The sequence below is a fragment of the Cyanistes caeruleus genome, chromosome 5 (genome assembly GCF_971803275.1).
Source record: "Cyanistes caeruleus chromosome 5, bCyaCae1.hap1.1, whole genome shotgun sequence".
In the NCBI taxonomy this organism is placed as follows: Eukaryota; Metazoa; Chordata; class Aves; order Passeriformes; family Paridae; genus Cyanistes; species Cyanistes caeruleus.
In genome coordinates this window covers 29,825,475-29,844,198 of record NC_141705.1, presented here as the reverse complement: position 1 = coordinate 29,844,198, position 18,724 = coordinate 29,825,475, and the positions used below count along the sequence as shown (strand labels likewise).

The window sequence follows — 18,724 nt, the reverse complement described above, 5'->3', positions numbered from 1 at the left end:
AAAGCAACACAATCCTGAACTGAAGATGACCAGTGCTTTTTAACTACTTTCAAGAAAAGCCTTGTGTTTAAGGTAAACAGGATTTTTATAATGCAGCAGGTCTGCTGAATAAGCTGCTTCAAGCTCAATTTTATGACTTAGAGCTGCTGATAACACTGATCTGAAAAACTGAACAAGGTTTTCTTATCTACTTTTCTGTAATTCTAATTCCATCTTTACCATGACACTCGAGGAGGTGCTGACTTCGACTGTTTTTTAAAAACATTAACTTTAATTGTAGTTTCCTGAATTTCATTACAAAGTCAAACACTTGAGAATGTATTCTACAGACCTTCAATTGCAGCAATTTTAAGTGTTAGCTATGAAAAGATATTAACATTTTCAGACAGGTTTAATCCTTTGAACATCAAAAGGATTCAGCAAATGCAGAAAAATACAGCTGGTTTCTGCAATTAACTACAAATCTGGGGTATTCAACTTCACCTCAGATAAATGTGCTGATAGGAAGGAATTCTGAAGGCCATGAACAGGAACTTTTTTGTTACAGATAAGCTATACTCTAGGCTATAAAGACAACATCTAGGTACGTACTGAGTCTATACCTTGTATTTTGAGAAGATACAAGAAACTTGGAGAATTTCTTGTCCCAGAAAAATTAGCAGTGTTTCTTATAAGAGAAGAGCACACTGCTACAAGCATGTCAGCAGGTCAATTAACTTCCAGCACCAAACTCAGCATACCAGTTTATAAACCAAAGAAAATTTTTCAAAAGAGAAAATTTACAGACAAGTCCAAACTTTATTTAAAACTACCATTTTGAACAATTTTAAAATTACCAAACAAGTCACAATAAAAAATAAAAAATTAAGACAGAAAAAGAACAGTGCAGCAAAACTGAATAGAAGTGTATTCAGTTCCAGCTGTTTAAACTGCCACAGGCAGAAGATCACATACCTATCCTAAGAGGCAGCGTGTTAAAAATTTTACATTTTTATACACTTTCAGAATTCTGGGACATTAGTGCTGATCTTCCATATGCACTTGTATACATAGAGTTTATAAATGCAGATATCTCCGGGTTATTCTTATGCGTTTTGAGCTCCAAAAGTTTCTGTAAAATAAGAATAAAATCATTGTCTCTACAAGGTATCAAACAGCTCATGACCATATCTGGACTGTTATTTCATCCTCACAAGCATTTTGAGCCATGGCTTACTTACTACAGCCATCCCCCCATACACAGCTAAAGAATGGCTCAGAACTAGCTACAGCTTTGGTGTGGCATGGCACTCTTGGTCAGACTGCTCCCACAGCAGGCCTGGGCATCAGTATCCACCAAATGGGCACAACAGGCTTGTGCTGGCAGAGCTGTGACCGAAATGGAAGGAAAGATTTGATCTGGAAAAAGTCTGTGCTGCCACTGCAAATGCATTAAATAAAAAGCAGGTTCATCAGCTTATAGTATTTGAGGAAATGGAAGGAGGGACACGAGCAGAAAACTGCTATTACCAGAATACCCAGTTCATGCCTTTATATATGCCTTAACTGTACGCTTCACTGGAGTACAAGTCTACTTCTCTATACTTCTCCACAAGTCTAACAACAGAATTACTTTAATACTGTAATTTTGTCACAATAATATTGAAAAAAAACCCCAACCCAATTTTCTCTGACCTGCATTATCATTTTGTATCTGCATAAAAAATATTTCATGACAGTGAAAAATTTTATTGCTGTCATACACACTGGAACTTTTTTCTACCACATGGTATACCTCATACGAAAAACAATTTCTTTCTCCCTGAGGAGTTATTTTACAATTCAGAAAAGTCTCTTGAATGTTTCTATCACAAAAACAACAGAGCAGTCTGTCAGGAAATTATACTGAGTGTTATTAAATAAGATAATAGCAATTATAATATACAATATTATTAAACCCTTAAATTATTAAAGCTTGTGTAACAAGAAACAAAAATACTGCTCCATTTAAATAAGTTTCAAAACCATTATGTTGTGACATGCTCTTTAAATATGTTAATTTTTATGACTTTATCAGCCACAGAATCTAAAGTATATAGAAGGGAGATGGACAGCGAGATAAAATCCCTTCATATCAATACAACATTTTCAAATGCATGATAACAAAACCCAGCACCACAATAACTGCTTACTTCAATCAGAGATATTTAAACTCTAGCATTCCAGAGTGTTTCCCCAATATGTGTGCAGAACATAGAAAATAATTACCAGGTTCTTTCAATGTTTGGGCATCTCCTACTAATTCTTGATCTTGAGCTCCACCTCCATCCAGTAATTCATCAGACAAACTCTTGCTTTGGGCCTCTGTTTCCATTTTCTTCATTAAATCTGCCTTTGTAACAGAAAAAGCAAATCTCAAAATTCTGGATAATTCTTATTGCTGCCTGCATAACAGACATTTGTGGTATGCACTTCTGAGCAACAATCCCACAAATAATAGCAAAATACCTCTGAATACACAGCAAGTTTGAGGGGCAAGTCTTCAACTTTCACAAAGTCATCTTCATCAGATTTTTGACTTACATTTCCAGAACCAGGTTCCTGTTAATAAAAATTGTGATATTTAAGAAGTGCTATTTTGTTTTCTTTTCCCTCCAAAACTATTAAAGTACATAAAAAAAAAACCAATGCGCACATCAAATTTGCAGACGGAAACAAAATGACTGAAAACCAGAAATAACACTGAAATAGAAAAAAGCCTATTATTTCTCTTGGATGTATCTTAACTGATATATACATACATATTCATTCACTAGCACAGGTGACTCTGTATCAGGGCTGCCAGCCATGGAGCTCTCAGAACTTGCACCAGATTTGTTTTCTGCACACGTGGTATCTGGTGTTTGAGTTTCATTCACTGCTAAAGAGGAGCTTGATCCTTCTGTTTTCACAGTGTCTGTTATAAACGATTCTGGGGTATCAACTGTTAAAGCTGGTGTATTCTCCATGACACTGAGGTAATGAGGCACAGTTGTAGCCACATCTTGTTCACCTAAAACCATAGAATTGCATTTTAGCTAGGCAGAGTTAGTAAAATATTCTGAACATATAAAAATGCCAGATTATTATTTTTAAAATTATGATCCAAAGATACAAATGAGCAATGAAAGTGAATTATAGTCTCTCAGACAAACACATAGCTGGCTGAAGTTATTTGTACACTTACACACTTAAGTATAAGCAATTTATCATAAGAGTGGGTGACTTGATTTCTGACTCAGTACAGTTTTTAAAAAACACACAAAAAACAACTTCCAGAACTAAGTGAGCTATTATAAAATATTACTTCTAGGTATGAGAACATAACAGTAAATTCCTTAATATTTTGCCACTCTAATATTGATTTTTAGTCTACAAAAAAAGGCCAAGAACAACGTTCATGTTTGCAACAGAAGAACACAGGGAGGTGGTAGTAACAACAGCTGCACTAGAAATAACATTCACACAACCCAGTAATGCTTCCTTCTTTTGATGAAAAATAATTTCTTTGCTCTTAGGCATTTACAACATAACTCACAGAAACAAATAAGTAATTTCAATAACTAGTAAAATGGCAGTAGCAGAAAAACCAAGTACAAGACATATCTAAACATCAAAACATGTATTAATTCTGATACAGTTGTGTGCCAAGAGCTGCAGCAATCAGCTAAAATTCTTGCTCATGTCAAGCATCAAAATCACATCTACCTAAGAAAGATTATTCTATGTTTCCTCTTTAAAAAGATTTTTGTGTCAGTATCAACACGGGTACATCCAGGCAATTGGTAGAGTTCCATGAAAAAGACAGTCCAGTAAATGTGATCATCTTTCTCTTAATTACATGTATCACAGGCACTGTCCAAGACAATTCTCACCATGTGCAAATTCATATGGAAATGTTAGTCTCTCAGTTACTGCGTATGAGGCTTACCTTTAACATTAACAGGTTCTTGTTCTGATGACAGAATCTCACTGCTTTTTGCCTTACTCAATTCTTGGTTTAAAGTCTATTGGGGAAGGTAAAAATTAGTTAGAAAATTATTTTATTGATCAGCTTTTACTAACTAGAAACACACTGCACACTTGTTCCATGAAATTGTCTTTTCACTAGTTTGAAATAAAGACAGCAGGTTCCCAGGTAAACTCTTTGGTCCCACTTAAAAGATCTACTGTTTTAGCCTTTAAAGTAAAATGTTCCAATTACATCCTTGCCAAATGTTAATACCTGTTGAGCAAACCAAAATTTCAATAGATTGTCAATCTTATTCAATATGTAAAGAACTGACAATTCTCCAAATCCAGATCACACACATTAAAATGTTTTTAAGAAACCTAACAGTGAAATGACAATCATACCCAAACACATTTCACCATTTTCCAGAAATAATTATCACAAAAGGGAGGAAAGACAAACAAATGACATGTTAGAATACAAGAGTGAATTACTCCCAATTAGAACTTTATCTCAGCAAACACAGAGAAGGAACTAAAGGCTTAAACTCATGCTTTTCTGAAAGTTTAACTTCTCACTTGCAGCTTAACATTTTTTCCTCTCTCATAGCAGATGTAAACATTAATTCTGTCTCTGTCCATCCATCCACTATGGCATCAACTGTAATAAATTTGGATGAGGAATGCCACATTTTGCATGTAGCAGCTACTGGTATCATACAATTTCTTTTATTATTCTTTTACTTTCAATAGTACAAAAACAGTATAACAAGAAAAGATGAGGTACATATAAATATGTAGTGAAAAGCTGTGCACTGGCATAGGTTTGTTTTGCTTTTATGATTTTGACAGTACCTGTTCATTTTCAGTTGTTTCACTGCTAGCTTGTAGTGATGTTTGCACATCAACAGGTCCTTCCTCAAATTCTATTTCTTCATCTTCATTCTCATCTTCTCCACTGCCATAGTTAGTCAGAGCTTGGGTTTCTGCTTTTGATAAACCTAAAGACAAATCAATGTAAAACCACCTTTGAATTGCCAAATCCTTTTGGGGAATTTCATGCAATGATACTGCTTGCTTCAAAACATTCTTTAAGATTAAGATATAGTGATTTAACTTTCAAAGACCTGTATGTTTCACATCAGCTGTATTATGAACAAACACCCCTGTGCTGGTGTGAAATGCCAAAGTTATTAAACAAGTTGGTGCAAAGAATGTAAATGGTAAAGGAATCCAAGCCAGAAGTAGTTGGTGTAAGAAAAAAAAAAAAACTGGAAAAAAAAAAATATATGCAAGCTTTACTTTAAAATAAAAGCGCATTTTAAAAAGCCACATTATTTAAATGAAAAACTGCATAAAATTTGCACAGCTTTCACATCATTCAGGTTAAAGGCTGAGAAACTCTGAGTTAATTTGAGACAAGACACATAACTTAATGAACCTATTTCTAATATATTTTTACAGATCTACTGATAATGAAAAAAATTAGCTCCTCTAATTGGAATATTTAACTTTTGACATAACACTAGGAAATACAGTACTGCAAAAATTTCACTGACAATGGAGTGACTGTAAAATCTGTGAGAGAAGGTGTTACACAGCACAACTTCATGCAAGTCCTGTTGTAAAATTAGCTGGTAAAAACTACAGTAGAAGCACTGAACAATGAGCTATATACAAGTGCCTTACTTATTGCTACTGGACCGCTTTCACTTTCCTCATCTTCCTCTTGATCAGACGCATCAGATCTAATACTTTCAGGCACTCCATTACCAGCACACACTTCTGAGTCCGGTACTTGTTTAGCAGTTTCAGTCTCATCCTTGTCCTAGGAAAACATGAAATACTGTGCAATTTCATGTTTAACTAAAGACTATGCTATGGTTTCTGCATAAAGGAGTTGTTTCTCAAAAGTTAAGTGTATCTACTAAAAATCTGTTTAAGTAGTCCTTATGGTCTTGAAATTAATGCAGCAGAACAATACTCCTAAAACAGTGTCAGAACTTCCTGTAAGAGATCATGGCCCTGTTCAGACACAGCTCTGAAGGCCTCATAGCTACCGAGTATGTCATTATCTGAAAAGGTTGACATTGATTAGCATGCTAGGTTAAAAAAATCCTTTAAATTAGATTTGCCATTATCAAGAAGACAGACACATCTGCACAACTACCTTCCAGCAACTTCCCTGCTCCTCGTAATGAGGAGCAAAAATATTCCTAACTGCAGCTTTTCTTTAATGCAGTCATTTCTTTAGCAGCATCTCCTCAGCAGTCTCTCTGCTGAATGATTTGCTAAATATGCTGAATGAGAAAATCCTGCTCTTCCTATATCAATCTCATGTACAGCCCTGAGTTTGACTCCAAATCTTGAAAGAACTCCTCTACACTACAGCAATGGTAACAAGTGATGTACAGCTTCCCACTTTTACTTCCAAAGCAGTGTGACAGAAGCTCTAAGCCCTAGAAGCAAGCACTGACTGCACTCCCACACACACCTACTCCTATACCTGTATCCATATCAGAAAGCAATCAACATTCTACTTAGTATATATACCTGTATCATTCCCTTGGCTGGAGAAAGAACATTCCAGCAGACCATTTAAAACTTCATACACAACACATATCCCCACAGTGATATCAGTGGTTTTCAAAAGAAACTTGGAAAGGGACAAATTCTGAGCACTAACATTTCATAGCCAGAGCACAGGCAGGCTTGGACTCTGAAACCTCAAATACCACGTGTCCCAATGCAAAACATCTACCTTCTCCTGAAGATGGAAAATAAATCAACTTATTCCATACCATTAAAAAGGAAAATGTAAACTGCTAAAAATAGTTAAGCTGTCCTTAGAAATGGAAATTATAATTTATTTTGTTACTTTGATAAAATAAATCACTGAAAATAACACTGAAAGAAGATTAATACATTTCTAAAGACTGGAAAACGGGCTGCTTACAGATACTTGATTCCTATGACAGACAACAGTAACACTAAGTGACCTTCGAACTTATCTGAGGAATAAAGACAGTTGAAAGGCACACACATACTTTGTCCTCATCAACATCTTCAACAGAAGAACAAACATCCACCTGGAGACCTTTTTTTGCCTAGAAGAAACACAAAGTGTCTTCAATTCTAAACTGAAATAACTTCAAAATACTGAATCAAACTACAGCTTTCTGAAAGCCAGGCTGAAATGCTAATCTTACTAAGAACTGCTATCTTAAAACAGCAGGAAGCCACAGGGACTTTAGTTCACATATAACCATTAAAACATTTCCTCTGAATTATGAACAAAGTCTATACAATTAGGTATCCGTAACAGACACTCATCTGCAACACAGAACTTGCCCCTACTGAGGAAACACACAAGTACACAAACAATACTGTGATTACACAGCAACTGGTAAAATAAATAAATAAACATATGTAAAGTATCAAATAAGGTAATCAAATTAGTTTAGAAAATACACATATTCAGCAATCTCAGAAAAGCTACAATTTTCAAAAATAAAATAAAACAAACCTCTTTAGCATAAGTCTGCATTACTTCAGTAGTTTCTATTTTTCGTTTACATCTCTGCTTCACAGAAATACTGTTGTTGTCCAAGTCTTGCATGAGTTTAAAAAAGGCTAATTCATTGAATAACACTTCAGAGATCTCCACAAGAAGATCCTCCCCACAATCTTTTAATTTTCTACCAGCAAATTTTGCCAGTGAATCCTGTGAAGAAAAATAATTCTTCAGTTTCTGAAACATGCTTTCAAGCTTTAAAGACTAAGTATTTTTCATATTTCTAATAACTCAAAATTAGTTACATATATATATATATATTAGCTCATATTTTTAAAAAACGTTTTAGTGTCTTAAACAGATTTTCCATGGAATCTCCAGTCACATAACACAGAACTTAATAAGCTCATGATTTAAACTCCATGTTTGTAGGAAAAAAAGAATGAAAAAGTGCACACTACAGATTTTCAGGAATTTACACAAGCTGTCCAAGAAAAGCATCACCAGAGCTCTCCTTGAAGACAGCCACAGGCCAGAGATACACCTCTCACTGTCACCTGGCTGTGACAGAAAAGATGTTCTGTGTGCAGTAAATCATTAGTTTGGGAACTAAGGTAATACCTCATCACTGCATCAAAGCTGAGGGAGAACACCATGTTATTCAAGGTGTAAAATACAACTTCAGAGAAGCTGAAATTTATCTGCTGCTCATTAGCCAACTTGAGTGTTGCAAAACAGCACTGAAAAACTACTAACCTGAAGTATACTGCCAAGCTGCTTATGAAAGAACTTCACAAATTCTTTACTTTCATCATTTTGTTGTGTAAGAGTCAAGACCATACGTCTTACTGATGTCAGTAATTGAGAAGAGCATACTTCATCCATGTGTTCCTACACAAGTATCACAGAATGAGCTTTGTTACCACTTCAAAAGAAAAACTAGCCATCAACCCAATTACAGAAATTAATTTTAAAAAAAACCACCTGTCCACTAAATATCCACTAAAGAAACAGTCCACCAAAAAAAGTCCTAATCAATCTCACAAACACCATACTTCATGAATGACTGATTGGTCTCAACATACAGATTTATCTCAGTTTTCCAGTACATGAGTACTTGCCATCTTACAATGTTTGGCCAAACTAAGAAGCCTCATATATTGTGGCTATGTACACAAGTGCATTAAAGTGTATATTAAGATATCTACTGTTACATGCAGCCTTGAAATTGCAAATAAAAACCAGGTTTTCAGGTACTCTGATGTATCAACAATATACAGTTTTTAAACCTAGTATCAACCAAATACCTTATTAGACAATCCTAAGCTTATACACTCTGTATACATATAAAAAAGAACAGGGAGATGCCTTAACTATTTAACAACTCAATCTTCTCTGCTCTCCAACCTTGCAAAGGAGGAACTGTGACTATTTCTCCTTTAAAGAACATTTCTTCTTTGTAGTCACAGAAGTTAAAAATATCTCAACAACTTTAAATATATTTGTAAAGAGGAGAAAACAATGCTAAATTCAACTACTCAGAAGTATTCTTAAAACATACCCTATTATTGTATATGTAACCGTTTTAATTAGTGATCTCAGTTCTGTCTGCTAAAAGGCACCAAATATTTCAGAAGTACATTCTCAAACTTTCCTATATTTAATTTTGTCAGCTCCAAAACAAGCAACCTCTACTCTTTTTGATGTCAAGTCCACCTGCCCTATGAAATCTAGAAACCTCACTCTTTATTTCTCCTACTAAAAACTACCCAGAATCTTGGGTTAAGAATCTAATTAAGAATTAGACGCTGTGGAAGTGTCTAATTCTTAATCTTCAGCATGGTCTGCAACCGAACACATATTTATTGGCAGCTGTTTCTAAGAGGCAAGCTTTAGGTTTTAAATAACGTTCTTCTGTGCAATTATACAAGTGCTTTTCTCATTCTTCTAATTCCCACCATATTATAAAGACCCCTTACCTTCAGAAAAGGAATGACCTCTTTCATAATTGCTTTAATCTGCCGGTCAAGCTGCTGAGTATCTATACGAGGACATGGAACTGCAGAAACATCATCTGACTGTGGCACAGACTGACATTCACTCGTACCTGGACCTTGTTTTAATTTTAAAAAAAAGTAAAAAAGCAGTACATTTAATACATTCAACATTACTATTCAATAAATACCACTTCCAAAAACTTATTTTCTATTTTAAAAAAAAACATTATTTCCTTAAGTATGTAAATACCCTTTCAAACTTTGCTAAGTTTTCATTTTAAATAAAGAGGAAAGCAATTTAGCTTGATAATTATTATAATTATTTTCTAAAACTAAGCAAAATATATGTATATGTGCATACCTTCTAATTTAGCAGTAGAAGCACCCTGAAAATTACTAGAGCAGCCCTCAGAGTCAAGGGTACTTTCAGCTTCAACTTTCATACGCTCATATTCCCTCATCCAAGACAAAGCTTTATCTAAGTGAATGACTGTGTTGCCTAAATTTAGAATAAAAACACTTTTTAATCTAAATAAAAAGTTTTCAATTGATAGACAAATAAACAATAATAAAAATTACTTTAAGGCTCTAAGTTTTGAAATATATATATAACTAGTTATAATATTTTATTACTTTGATATATAATAAGCTATTATAATATATTATTACTTTGATAAACTCAGTGTATCACAACTAGGTAATTTAATTATGTTTTGTCTTACAAAACATGTGATTTACACAATCTAAAAATCAAATAACAGTGTACAAAAGTGCAGACAGTTGCAGGCATTTAGGGAGAGAGAGTAACACCTAAAACAGTAAGTCACATCATTCTCACCAAGATCATCAGTGGCAAAGGGCTCAAAATTTGAAGAAGTAGACATAGTACTCCCATTGTCCACATCAGGTTGTTCACAATCTTGACATGCTTCTGTAGGAAAGTTCTTGCCAAAAGTTTCCTAAAACATACCAGACAACTGAATACAAAGAAGGAATACACCATACTCTCACATATGTGTGAACAAGTCCACAGTTCTTTTCAATGACTTGTGGTATGAGGGTTCATCACCAGACTGCCTGACTGGAGAACAACCCACTTTCAGGATATAAACCCTTCAGGTGAATCTACCATACTTGCTTCAAATACTTCAAGTACAAAATATGCAAGGAACTGTACAGAGGTGTAAGTAATTTTTTAAATACAAAAAAGCAAAAATTTTTAGAGATTCATGTGATCAGTATTTGCCCTGACCTTACTCAGAAGAGAATTTTGTCTCTTTCTGAACGTATGAGTTTCCAGTTTACATCCCTGTCCATGTTTCATTCATCCCTGACACGTCATTCATTTGCAGTACTGAGAATCTTATCACATTTTATCACTTTTGCATTGATTCTCTTGCCACTAGTTGTTTAGAGTAGTCTGTGTAAGTCGATACTAATTTTAATGATCAATCCCTAGTATATTTCAGTAGACAAGCATGTATGTGTGCTAACTGAAATACAGGAAAAGCCGTCAGTAGCTTCTGAATTTGAAAACTTACGTCATCTGTAGAGGCAATGCTTTCACTAGGAGTGAGTTCAGAATTTGATGCCACCCATGTTGCAGAATTCAGTGATTTTGCACACTTCCCTTTTTCATTCTTCTCAGATATATGTCTGGTCACTATATCCTGGAAAAGATAAGCTATGCTGTAAAAAAAGATCTAAGGTTTGCTTGATTCATATTGAAAATAAAAAATTCTGTGCATACCTGTAAAGCATATAGAGCCCTTTGCCTCAGATAATCTGTATTTAGCAGCTGAAGCTCATGGAAAAGTTCAATAAGAAAGTGGGGACGAGACTCATTTTGAGAAATAAGAGTTGCTACTTCAGAATAAATTGTGTCTCGCAAAGCTTCAAACATAGAAAGATCACTACCAGTTTCTGTAGAAAAAAATAAAGGAACTTGTTAAGTCCTTGACAGGCATCCATTTCATAGACAACTGCCTAGCAGGTATGCAAGTTACAGGTATACAAATTATGTCTCAACCATCACAGATTCCCTAATAAAGCTGCTTTCATGAAGCTTATTAATTTCCTGAAGGGCAAACATGCTTAAATTATCCCTTATGCAATCTTTAATATATGAAATATAAAATAGAGCAATCATAAAATTAATTTTCTTTACACTTCTGGACAATACCTTTAGAAAGCATTCTTTGTAATAGAGAATAATGCACACACCACAATGATGCTTTCAGAATAGGTATTAAACACTGAAAATGGAGTTTTAAGACATTTCAAGAAACATAGCGAAAGGTCTCAAGTGTATATAGTACAAACAGTCCACACTTCTGCAACACAAGCAGCATTAAAGAAAGCTTTAGACTCAACTCAAGAAAGCCACTCTTTCCCAACATAAAAGTTACATTCTCATACATGTCTAGTGTCACTCCCAAGTTCACAAAAAAAACCTCCTACCCTTAAACCCTATTGTATATGTATGAGAAGAAAATGTATTCCCTAATAAATCTCCCATTCACTTGAAAATTAAGTATTATCCTTGCATCACATCAATCAAACTATTACATACATTATTTGGAAAGTGCTGAATGGAAACATAGTTAAATTTGGAAAACTCAGTTTAACAGATGTGTAATTGTTAGTATTCAAGTTAATGAAGTTATCAGCAAAACAGCAAACATTACTGTGCAACTTGATTATCAGCAATTTTTTTAAGCACAGGCAAGCTTTTTCAACTTTTGAAAAGTTACCACAATTTGCTTCCCTCCTTCATACATAATATGTATGAAGGCATACATACATACAGAAGCATTTAAACATGCTAAAAATGCCTACTGAAATCAGTTTTTTGATGTAGTATCTACCTCTGTATTTTCTATTTGTAAATTGTTACTTATCAAGAATGCGGTAACCATGTTCTCCACAACTGTAATTCAAAGCATGGTGTAATACTGCATTTCATTAAGTTACTTCTCTCGTCTCAGTTACAGAGAAGGTGCTGCCATAGCACTAATCTTGAACATCTGCTAAACAGTGAGTTATAGGACCAAAGGTAAGAGAAGAAAAAAAAAAAAAAGTAATAGGATATTGTTGAAGCTAAGCAGTGAATGCATTACCTGGCGCTTCAATGCATGCATTTCTGTTAGACTGCTGCAGAATTCTCCTAGCATGCGCTGTAGGAAAGTGGGGATAGACAGTGATAAACACAAAAATGCGCACCAGAAATAAAGACAGGGTCTATACAAAACAGCAGGAGGAAGACTGCTTAGTTATCCAAACCACATCAGAGCTGCTTATTGTGAGAATGAGAACTTGACCAGTGAAATTTATTATGTACACTAATAAACAGCTCTTAGTGTGGACACAGCTACACTGGCAAAGCTTTATATTGTGCTACAATGACTAAAATTTCCGCATCTCTCAAACAAAACAGAAATACTGGCAGAACCAAAAAAGGCACAGGAGAGAGAATTTTTATGACCTAGATACAAGAAAAGCAGTGCAGATGGCAAAAATGAAGGTGTTTATGTGATGTTATAAGACTGAATTTGAATGATACTTGATGGAGCTCATTTAAGCACGAATAGGAAGGAGACATGTATGCAGTACAGGATGTAGTTTAAATGCTAAGGAAAGTTTCATCAGTTTTGCAGTTACTTTGTATAAAATCACCAGAAAATAGGTGAGATTGGTTACACTTTTGCTTCTTGTACTGTAACAGGTTTCTAAATTACTTTAATCAAGTACTTAATATACAGAAAACACCCCAAAGCAATTAATATCCCACTTTTTAGACATTTACATTTACAACATCCTTAGAAATTAAAATGCAAAATCCACATACTAAATATACAGTCCTGTCTTCCTGTCAAAATGCACTGCGTTCAAGTAACACACTAGCAACTAAGGTCCCTTACTCACACAAGTTGACAAAATAATTAGACATTTAGAGGAGAGTACCTGAAGACATTTCTGTAGATCTACTGTATTTAATTATTTTTTCCAGTTGTTCCTGATTCCTTTTGCTGAACACCTTTGCATGAACCACGTCATCAGAGTGTCTGCTTTTATTGTTCTTGCAGGGTCCACACACACTAGAAGCACTTGCACTTTCATAACCTAATGGGAGAAAATGCAAAGGAAGAAATAAAGAAACAGTGTACAAAATGTTTTACTGCTTTAAAAAATTTGTTCAAAGGCACTCCTAAAGATGCAAAATATTAATGATGCTTCCTAGACTACAATCTTCCTCTGTACATTGAAGTCATCCAGCAGTACTAAATCCTCAGCAACCTCAACAGTACTACTATACTACTATTGTCCCTCTTTCCTCAGAATTTCAATGAAGCATATTTTTCAGCAAATAATCCAGTCTGAACATGAAGACAATGAAGATTCTCCTTGTTATTTCAAATCTGCACATATCTGCATCCATGATCCTTTTAAATCATGGTATCTCAATTGGTTATTTATTTCTATTTACTGAAATCCTAAAAAACCATATGCAGTTGTATTATATAAAATGAAGTCATTTCAATAACTTATTTTCATTATTATAGCTACCATTTATGGAAAATAAATTCTCCGGAATATAATGATTACAATCCAACCCAAGTTTGTCACAGTATCCAAGATTACTTTACAACCTACCAGAATTTTTAATTCTGCCTTTTAGCTGAGAAGAACTCTTCCTCTTATTCTTTGATTTGGGTGTTTTATCTTTTGATGCCAGGCTTGCTTGCGCTGATGCTTTTCTAGATCTAAATGTCTTTGTCACAGTAGTTGGGTCTATTGGATCAGGCATGCTACTGAAACTCTCCAAAGACTCTTCATCAAAATCTCTTCTCCGGTTCCTATCACACTGATTTTTATGACCAGAAGCAATGTTTTGTACTGAAACTGCAAAACCTGCTTTCAGCTGAGACTGATCATCTTTTTTCATTTCTTGGCTATCATCAAGCCATGTTGATCTTTTTTCCATTTCCTCTTCAGGTTGTCTCTGAGTCCTTCTGTCAGGAAAAAAAAGACCCACAGACCAACCTCAGTACACCATAACCTAGTCTCTCAGATAAACATCACATATTACCAGGCAAACAGTTTATCTGTAAAGCAAATTATCTGCCCTTGTTATTTAGACACCAAATGAATACTGAAAAATAAATAATTCCAGAGAACCCTTCCAAATGGAAAACAGAAGAACTTCCCATCTATTGCTGGTTTCAACATGAACATATTTATGCAGCTACTGCTGTGCGCAAATAGTACCATAGATAAAACATCTCTTAAAGCAATATTCAGTACAATCTACAGTAGCGGAAAAAAAATAAGCATTCACTGAATTTACATCCTTTAGTAATTCAAACAACTCAGTTTCAAAACAATCCCACATGAACAAAATCTTCCTCCACTCACAGGAAGTGTTACAAAACCACTCCAAGGCTGCATTTGATTTTAAAATGTTCATTAAATGATACATTAATATATAGAGAAGCGGAACACAGCTGTAAAAAATTTAAAAAATTAAACCAGAAATTGCGAAAGTAAAGCTCATATCGTAATTCTATGACAACAAATTCCCTTAATGAATGATGAATTCCCACAAGCCCCAGAAAAGGGAAGAGAAACTATTAAAGGAGACCTGCACTTTGACATTAAATACCTTTGTTTTTCTGCTCCATTAGAGGAACTGCTTTCAAAAGGTTTGGGGAATGCCACATACTCAGTTTTCCCAGAAGTATTATGATCTAGAGGATGTTGTTGCTCCTGCTGCTCACTGCTGCGTGGAGAAACGTTCTGTGCAAAATCTCCAAAACCAGATGGGAACACTGGGTTATAGTTAATACCTACAAAGTAAACAAGAGAGTCAGAAGATTTTACCTCATTTATTTGTGTAGTAAAATTCAAATTTGAGGCAGCATGAAATTATGAAGCAAAAATACAGTGGGGAAGTAAGCAAGAACTATTTTCATCCTGAAAGCACTGTAAACAAACAGAATTTATCTTTAGTGCAGGTTTCAAACACTACTGGAACAAAAATTGGTTAACATGCTCCATTTACAGGCATTTATAACAAACATGAGTGTTTGAAGATCTAAGAGAAACAGAAATAATTACCAAGTGCTACCTTCCAATTACAGGATTCACTTAGAACATGATTTCAACTATAAAATGATTGTTGAAGGTATGTAAAAGCATCAAACATTGCTTTTCATACGCTGGATGATGTGAGCATTTTCAAGTATAACTAACTTCATACTGACAGAGTCTTGCTCTTCATACTGAAGTAAAAATATACAATTACCAGCAGTAAATACTAAACTTCTGCTTAAGGCCATTTCAATACAAACAAAAAGTAACAAAGTTTCATTAAATTCACATTAAAATTTCAATTAAATGAGAAAATGTCAATTTTTTAAATTCATGTTACTTCTCACACCTATAGTAGTACTCACCTGGAGTAAAGGAAGAAAAATTATTAAATCCTGGAACACTAAAGAGGTTCATAGGTTGTGGAGGGAAGTTGAATGGACAGAAAACAGGAGAGGGAGGAGGTGGTGCACTACTGCCTCTCTCCTTTCTTGATGATTTCTCTTGACACTGTTTTTCTTGTTGCTGCATAAGATCACTTAACATTTGCTTCAGCCTTGAAAATAAGAAAAAATAACAACGTGGGGAAAAAAAAGAAAATCACAGGAAAACTGTAAATTTAATTTGAATTTGAAAACCGTCAATTAATTTGAGCTTCATATTATTTTACCTACACCATGTAACATATATAAAGAAGAGCTCTATTTAGCTAATAAAAAAAACCCTCAAGACAAAAATTACTTGTATTTAATCATGAGTTGGTTTAAAATTAACTGCTCTGTACTAGTGGTCATATGTACACAGATTAAACATCCTTGCAAGAACAAAAAAAAATTGACTAGTTACTAAAGAAATAAGCAAGCTGAAAACTTCAATAGAAACAATCAAATATACGATTTACAGAACTGAGGTTAAAATTAATTCAAAAAATTGTGTAAGAGGACAGCACCTATACACCACTTACCAAAAACAAAACAGAGATGAAGAGCTTCAACTTTCATGCAATGAATTAAAATGACTATTACATCTTTTTTGAAAAAAGATCATTGTTCAGGCAAATGTAGTACATCCAAATAGAAGGCAAGAAGCATAAATTCTAACTGAAAACACTAAGAAAGGACAAAAAGCTTTTTTGCTGTATATTACCATTAAAATTCAGAATCTTGCCAGGTAGTCTAGTGAAGACTACAGACACAAGCATATTAAAAAATAACTATTGCAACTGATTTTTGCTAGTAAATATTACTGAGAAAGTACTCTTAAACATGTTAAAGAGGCAGTGGGGAAAAAGAAAAGACAACCAGAAATGCTGCATACAATTTCAAAAGCTCATCATCATCTCAGAAGTTCAAGAGTCACATGTATAACCATTATCTGTAATATTTTATTAACATAACCATATTCCTGTTACTGAAGCATTTCAAATTCCATAGTTAAACACTAATAGCGTCAACAAACCTTTGGACATTATTCTGCTGCCAAGTCAGTTGAGTGTAACACTGATTTAATTGATGCATAATAAGATGTATCTGTGAAGATGCAACATTATTGGGCATCATACTGTAGGGGCCTGTAAGCAAAGTCTGCAGAAGGCAAGAGAGTGTCTGTGGAAAGAAAATATGAACAGTGACAAATTACAAAAACCAGAAGCAATTGCTAGAAAAAGTTAGAAAGAGAATAAAAGGCAAATAAGAACAGCAAAATAACTGTTCTTCATATCTACCTGCTGATCCTGCATCAAAGTTTGACAAATGCTGACACTAAATTCATGCTGTTTCTTCAGCTGATTGATCTGCTCTTGCCACTGTTCCTTTTCTTCCACATAGGAAAGCTCAGACATCCACCGAAAATTTTCCTGACGCCGCATACTTATGTTTTGCTGTTGCCTAGCCTTAGATGCTTGACGAAAATTTCCATCTGCTGAAAGTGGATGGCAATTTTTCCACCTGGGTTAGGAAAATTTGAAAAATGAGGATAAAATCAGACAACTCAAACAAGTAATGATACTTCCATTATTCAAATTATATTTAAGTTGTACATCAAAAACTCACACGGCAAAGGCCAGTTAATCATACATGCCATTTTGTGAATCCAACACGATCCTAAACAAATGGAAAATAGGAGTCCCTCACCTGACTATGACTGTCAAAAAAGAAGGGTTAAGGCTGTGTCTGGGTCTTGATTTTAGTATTTTCCATTACTAGATAACATGTACTCGATGAAAATAGAAGCCACCAGCGTAATACATTGACAAGTCCAGCCCCTGATTAACCCACTGTCTACTAAAATCATTTTGGTATCCAAACCAGAAGAAATAACTGCAGAGATATACATTATTTTTAACATGGCATTTTCATTTAATCACACAAAGGTTATGAAATAAGTCAATCAGGTAAACCAAAGTTAAAATTATTCACAATAATTAAGAAATAGTTTTCTCAGCTACAGAAGCCAGAAATTTAGAAGGAAAAATTTCAGAGTTAGTTTAATTCTCTGAACTACTGTTTTTTAAGAGACTGATCTCTATCACAGCAAAAATTTCACACAGATTGGTTATCTTTCAAGATGATTAAAAATAAATGGGAACATCAGGAGCCACTGCCACATAACTGGAGAGCTCAATGGCAGACTTTTAGTAAGAATGAAAACAAAAGAAAACACCAAATCAGTTATATGCATTGCAGCTACAAAGACTCAGATAAGAAACTGCCACTACACACAGCTCCCTAACAAGCAGAAAGAAATCTTCATTTGCTGTGAGAATGCCTTGTAGCTAATGCAATGCTTCTTCCACCATCTTCCAAATACACTCAGACAAGCATTAGATCAACAAATAACGCTACTAACCTATCTTTGTTTCCTTTAACAAAATAGGCATTTTCTGGTATGTTGTTATTGGGATAAACAGAGAAACTGTCATTCAAACTGGATGCATCTTCTTCCTCTTCTTCTGCCTGACCAACTCCATCAGAGAGATAACCGTCTTCATCTCCATTGTCTTCCTCTAGGGCACACTGGGTAGAACCTCCCCAGGTAGCCATTGTCCTAGTGAACATTGCAGGGTTAGGGAGAAAAAGGGTGTTTGGAAAAAGAGTATTTTTTTTCAAATTTATGATGAATTATTTAAACAATCTGTTGACAATTACAAGTCTAT

At 34.5% G+C, this 18,724-nt stretch overlaps 1 protein-coding gene across 50 annotated transcripts in view; it reads right to left on the bottom strand.

The window, feature by feature from the left end:
- Positions 1-778: 778 nt before the first annotated feature.
- PCM1 (pericentriolar material 1) overlaps positions 779-18,724 on the bottom strand; it is a 38,187-nt gene continuing 20,241 nt past the window's right edge. For 10 of the 50 annotated variants that reach the window (XM_023925104.2, XM_023925113.2, XM_086888843.1 and 7 more), the window contains 23 exons: positions 18,418-18,615; positions 17,294-17,516; positions 17,029-17,174; positions 15,936-16,126; positions 15,143-15,326; positions 14,134-14,492; positions 13,444-13,602; positions 12,600-12,656; positions 11,231-11,403; positions 11,022-11,150; positions 10,319-10,439; positions 9,842-9,979; positions 9,463-9,596; positions 8,240-8,374; positions 7,496-7,693; positions 7,017-7,076; positions 5,659-5,797; positions 4,825-4,970; positions 3,950-4,025; positions 2,781-3,031; positions 2,488-2,580; positions 2,248-2,371; positions 779-1,111 (listed from right to left, as the gene is read on the bottom strand). In XM_023925104.2, the coding sequence (XP_023780872.2) occupies positions 1,086-1,111; positions 2,248-2,371; positions 2,488-2,580; positions 2,781-3,031; positions 3,950-4,025; positions 4,825-4,970; positions 5,659-5,797; positions 7,017-7,076; positions 7,496-7,693; positions 8,240-8,374; positions 9,463-9,596; positions 9,842-9,979; positions 10,319-10,439; positions 11,022-11,150; positions 11,231-11,403; positions 12,600-12,656; positions 13,444-13,602; positions 14,134-14,492; positions 15,143-15,326; positions 15,936-16,126; positions 17,029-17,174; positions 17,294-17,516; positions 18,418-18,615 (3,460 nt within the window). In that variant the 3' untranslated portion in view covers positions 779-1,085. The remainder of the gene's footprint in view (positions 1,112-2,247; positions 2,372-2,487; positions 2,581-2,780; positions 3,032-3,949; positions 4,026-4,824; positions 4,971-5,658; positions 5,798-7,016; positions 7,077-7,495; positions 7,694-8,239; positions 8,375-9,462; positions 9,597-9,841; positions 9,980-10,318; positions 10,440-11,021; positions 11,151-11,230; positions 11,404-12,599; positions 12,657-13,443; positions 13,603-14,133; positions 14,493-15,142; positions 15,327-15,935; positions 16,127-17,028; positions 17,175-17,293; positions 17,517-18,417; positions 18,616-18,724) is intronic. The other 40 variants (XM_086888837.1, XM_086888851.1, XM_086888816.1 and 37 more) reach the window with 8 other exon arrangements.